The sequence below is a fragment of the Bison bison genome, unplaced genomic scaffold, assembly GCF_000754665.1.
Source record: "Bison bison bison isolate TAMUID 2011002044 unplaced genomic scaffold, Bison_UMD1.0 scf7180017859413, whole genome shotgun sequence".
Taxonomy (NCBI): domain Eukaryota; kingdom Metazoa; phylum Chordata; class Mammalia; order Artiodactyla; family Bovidae; genus Bison; species Bison bison.
The window spans coordinates 83,710-87,384 of NW_011489985.1; the positions used below are offsets into that span (position 1 = coordinate 83,710).

The 3,675-nt window shown below is 43.3% G+C and overlaps 1 protein-coding gene across 1 annotated transcript in view; it reads right to left on the minus strand.

Annotated features, from left to right (window-relative positions):
• Positions 1-263, minus strand: part of LOC104981863 — a gene marked incomplete at its 5' end in the record, with an annotated part of 40,972 nt that extends 40,709 nt beyond the window's left edge. The window contains one exon of the mRNA XM_010831118.1: positions 167-263. Coding sequence (XP_010829420.1) covers positions 167-263 — 97 coding nt within the window. The remainder of the gene's footprint in view (positions 1-166) is intronic.
• Between the last annotated feature and the right edge of the window lie 3,412 nt (positions 264-3,675).

A 3,675-nucleotide genomic window follows, 5' to 3' on the forward strand; every position in this document is an offset into this window, starting at 1 on the left:
AGCCCACGGCCTTGTGTGTTGGTGTGAAGACATTTTACCTGCTGGGAAATGCAGGCAGTGACCACCTAGTGGTGAGCTCTGTCCCAACCTGAAGGGCCGCCCCTCCTCTCTGCACTGCCCAGCTACTTAGTGCTGTGTATCTGGACAAGAAGCAACTGTGACCTACTGCGTGTCACCTCTACACCGTCTACATCCGTTCTCTCTTTCCTGGCGTCCACCACACCTTCTCTCAAACACTCAGCAGGATCAGAAGAACCGCCCACCTGTGTTCCCGAAACATGGAAACAGCACTGCTCAGTTTATAAACACTCTCGCTAGGCTACTTGAGAAAGAGAAAATGAGTAGCTGAAGTTGCTTTATAGTCTCATAGCCCCAGCAAGGTGTATGCAGCTGGCCCAAGGCCGCGTGAGTCTATGAGGCTTGGGTAACACTGGGACCATTGAAGTCAGATTATGCACGTCCTCAGATTGCTCATGGGCTTCCCAGGTGGCATGAGTGGTAAAGAACCTGGCTGGAGACAAGAGAGGCAAGTTCGATCCCTGGGTGGGGAAGATCCCCTGGAACAGGAAATGGCAACCCTCTTCAGTACTATTGCCTGTAGATTCCCATGGATGGAGGAGCCTGTTGGGCTACAGTCCAGGGGGTCACAAAGAGTTGGGCATGACTCAGAGACGAAGCCACAACAGCAACAGGTCCCTCATCATTGTGAGGGGCTGTCCAAGTTCAGAGAGTGGACACTGTGTTCAGGACAAATCAGGTGCTCAGAAGATTTAGGACCAGCGCCTGGTGCAACTTGTAATCGTGAGTAAACCTAGAATTCAGATATATGGAGTTCCTGGGGGAAGTTAAACCAAGATTTCAGCCAAATGTTTGCTTACCACTGAAATACTTATACTTACATTCATATGTGTAAGTATAAGGTCCTTTCCATACTCCACAAATGAATACTGGTCTCCACACATGCCAGTTGCTTAAAAACAAAAGATATTTAAGTTGGTGGATGAAACTGATAAAAATGTGACAAGTCCTTCGTTTCACCCTTCTAATGCCCCGTGTCACGTATCATGTTTGTGTCTCTGAACAGTATGACATTCACCAGAGAAGAAATATGTGTATCATCAAGTAAGTATCCAATGACAAGGCTGTCATGTCAACGCATTAAATCTGAGCATAGTTCCAAAGATGAACTCCAAATACAAACTCAGTCATGTTTACAAACAAATAAACACGGAGAGACCCAGAATTTTAGGAAGGAAGAAAAAAAGTTAACACCTTGCCTTTAATCCTTTCCTTGAACCTGAGCAGCACAGCTACCTAGACAGACCTTAGGTGAGTGGCAACCCTGACCGTGTATTCTTTGATGATATAATAGCCCAAAAGTACAAGAAATTGGAGAAAACATTTCTAAATTTTATCAGAAACAGACTCTGCTTGTATAAAAACAGCAGAAGAGGACTTCCATGGTGGTCCTGTGGATATGAATCCGCCGGCCAATACAGAGGACACAGCTTGACCCTGGTCAGGGAGAATCCCATGTGCTGCAGGACAGCCTAGGCCTTTGGCAGCACAGCTGTTGAAGCCAGCTTGCCTAGGCCTGTGTTCCCCCACCAGCGATGCTGATGCAGTGAGCAATTTGCTTATCACAATAGGAGAATAGCCCCCACTCAAAGCAACTGAAGAAAGCCTGGGTGCAGCAACAAACACCCAGCACAACTAAAATAATTTAAAATAAATGAATAAAACAGCTCAAGAAGAATTAACACGAAAGGACGTCTGTGTGTACAGACATATTATACACACCTGTGTGTACAGACCCATTATACACACACAGACATACCAAGTACATATGACATTTCACATAGTAAATGATAGTCAAATATCTGATAATTATGTGCATATCACCTGTATAACAAAGAACTTTGTGGCCTTATATATCTCTTTCTACACGTACGTGAGAAAAATACATATATTTGGCACATGTGAAACATACACACCAAACAAATATTCAAAAGGAAAGAACCCAAAAAGGATTGGATAAGTTACTGAAGAAACTGAGCACTTACAAAAGACCCTGATGCTGGGAAAGATTTAGGGCAGGAAGAGAAGGGGGCCACAGAGGATGAGATGGTTGGATGGCATCACCGACTCAATGGACGGGAGTTTGAGCAAGCTCCAGGAGATGGTGATGGACAGGAAAGCCTGGCCTGCCGCAGTTCATGGGGTCACAAAGAGTTGGATACAAATGAGCACTGAACTGAACTGAACTGATGAAAGAAATCAAAGATGACATAAACAGATGGAGAGACATTCCATGTTCCTGGGTAGGAAGAATCAATATTGTGAAATTGACTATACAACCAAACACAATCTACAGATTCAAAGTGATGCCTATCAAATTACCAATGGCATTTGTCACAGAACTAGAACAAAAAAGTTCACAATTCAGGTGGAAACACAAAAGACCCCAAATAGCCAAAGCAGTCTTGAGAAAGAAGAGTGGAGCCGGAGGAATCAAGCTTCCTGACTTCAGATTACATTATAAAGATACAGTCATCAACAGAGTATGACACTGGCACAGAAACAGTAATACAGACCAATGGAAGAAGATAGAGAACCCAGAAATAAACCCATGCACCTATGGGTACCTTATTATTGGCAAAGCAGGCAGTAATATACAACGGGACAATCAGACTCTTCAGTAAATGGTGCTGGGAAAACTCGACAACTACAGGTAAAAGAATGAAGTTAGAACACTTCCTCGGAGAAGGCAATGGCACCCCACTCCAGTGTTCTTGCCTGGAGAATCCCAGGGACGGGGGAGCCTGGTGGGCTGCCGTCTATGAGTCACACAGAGTTGGACACGACTGAGGCGACTTAGCAGCAGCAGCAGGAGAACACTTCCTAACACCATACACAAAAATCAACTCAAAATGGATCAAAGACCTAAATGTAAGACCAGAAATTATAAACCTTAGAGGAAAACATAGGCAGAACACTCGATGACATAAAGCAGGATCCTCTATGACCCACCTCCTAGAGTAACGGAAATAAAAGCAAAACTAAACAAGTGGGACCTGTTTAAACTTAAAAGCTTTTGCACAGCAAAGGAAACTATAAGCAAGGTGAAAAGACAACCCTCAGAATGGGAGAAAATAATAGCAAATGAAACAACGGACAAAGGATTAACTTGCAAAAACTACAAGCAGCTCATACAAGTCAACACCAGAAAAACACACAACCCAATCAAATGGTAAAAGACCTAAGTAGACATTTCTCCAAAGAAAACATCCAGATGGCTGACAAACACTTGAAAAGATGCTCAACATCGCTCATTATTAGAGAAATTCAAATCAAACCTACAATGAAATATCACCTCACATGAGGTCAAATAACGGTCAGAATGGCCATCATCAAAATGTCTACAAACAATAAATGCAGGAGAGGGTGTAGAATGCAGAAAAGGGAATGTTCTTCCACTGTTGGTGGGAATGTAAATTGATACAGCTGCTATGAAAGACAATATGGAGATTCCTTAAAAAACTAGGAATAAAACCCACATATGACGCAGTAATCCCACTCCTAGGCATATATGCTGAGGGAACCAAAATTGAAAAAGACACATGTACCCCATTGTTCACTGCAGCACTGTTTACAATAGCTAGAACATGGAATGGC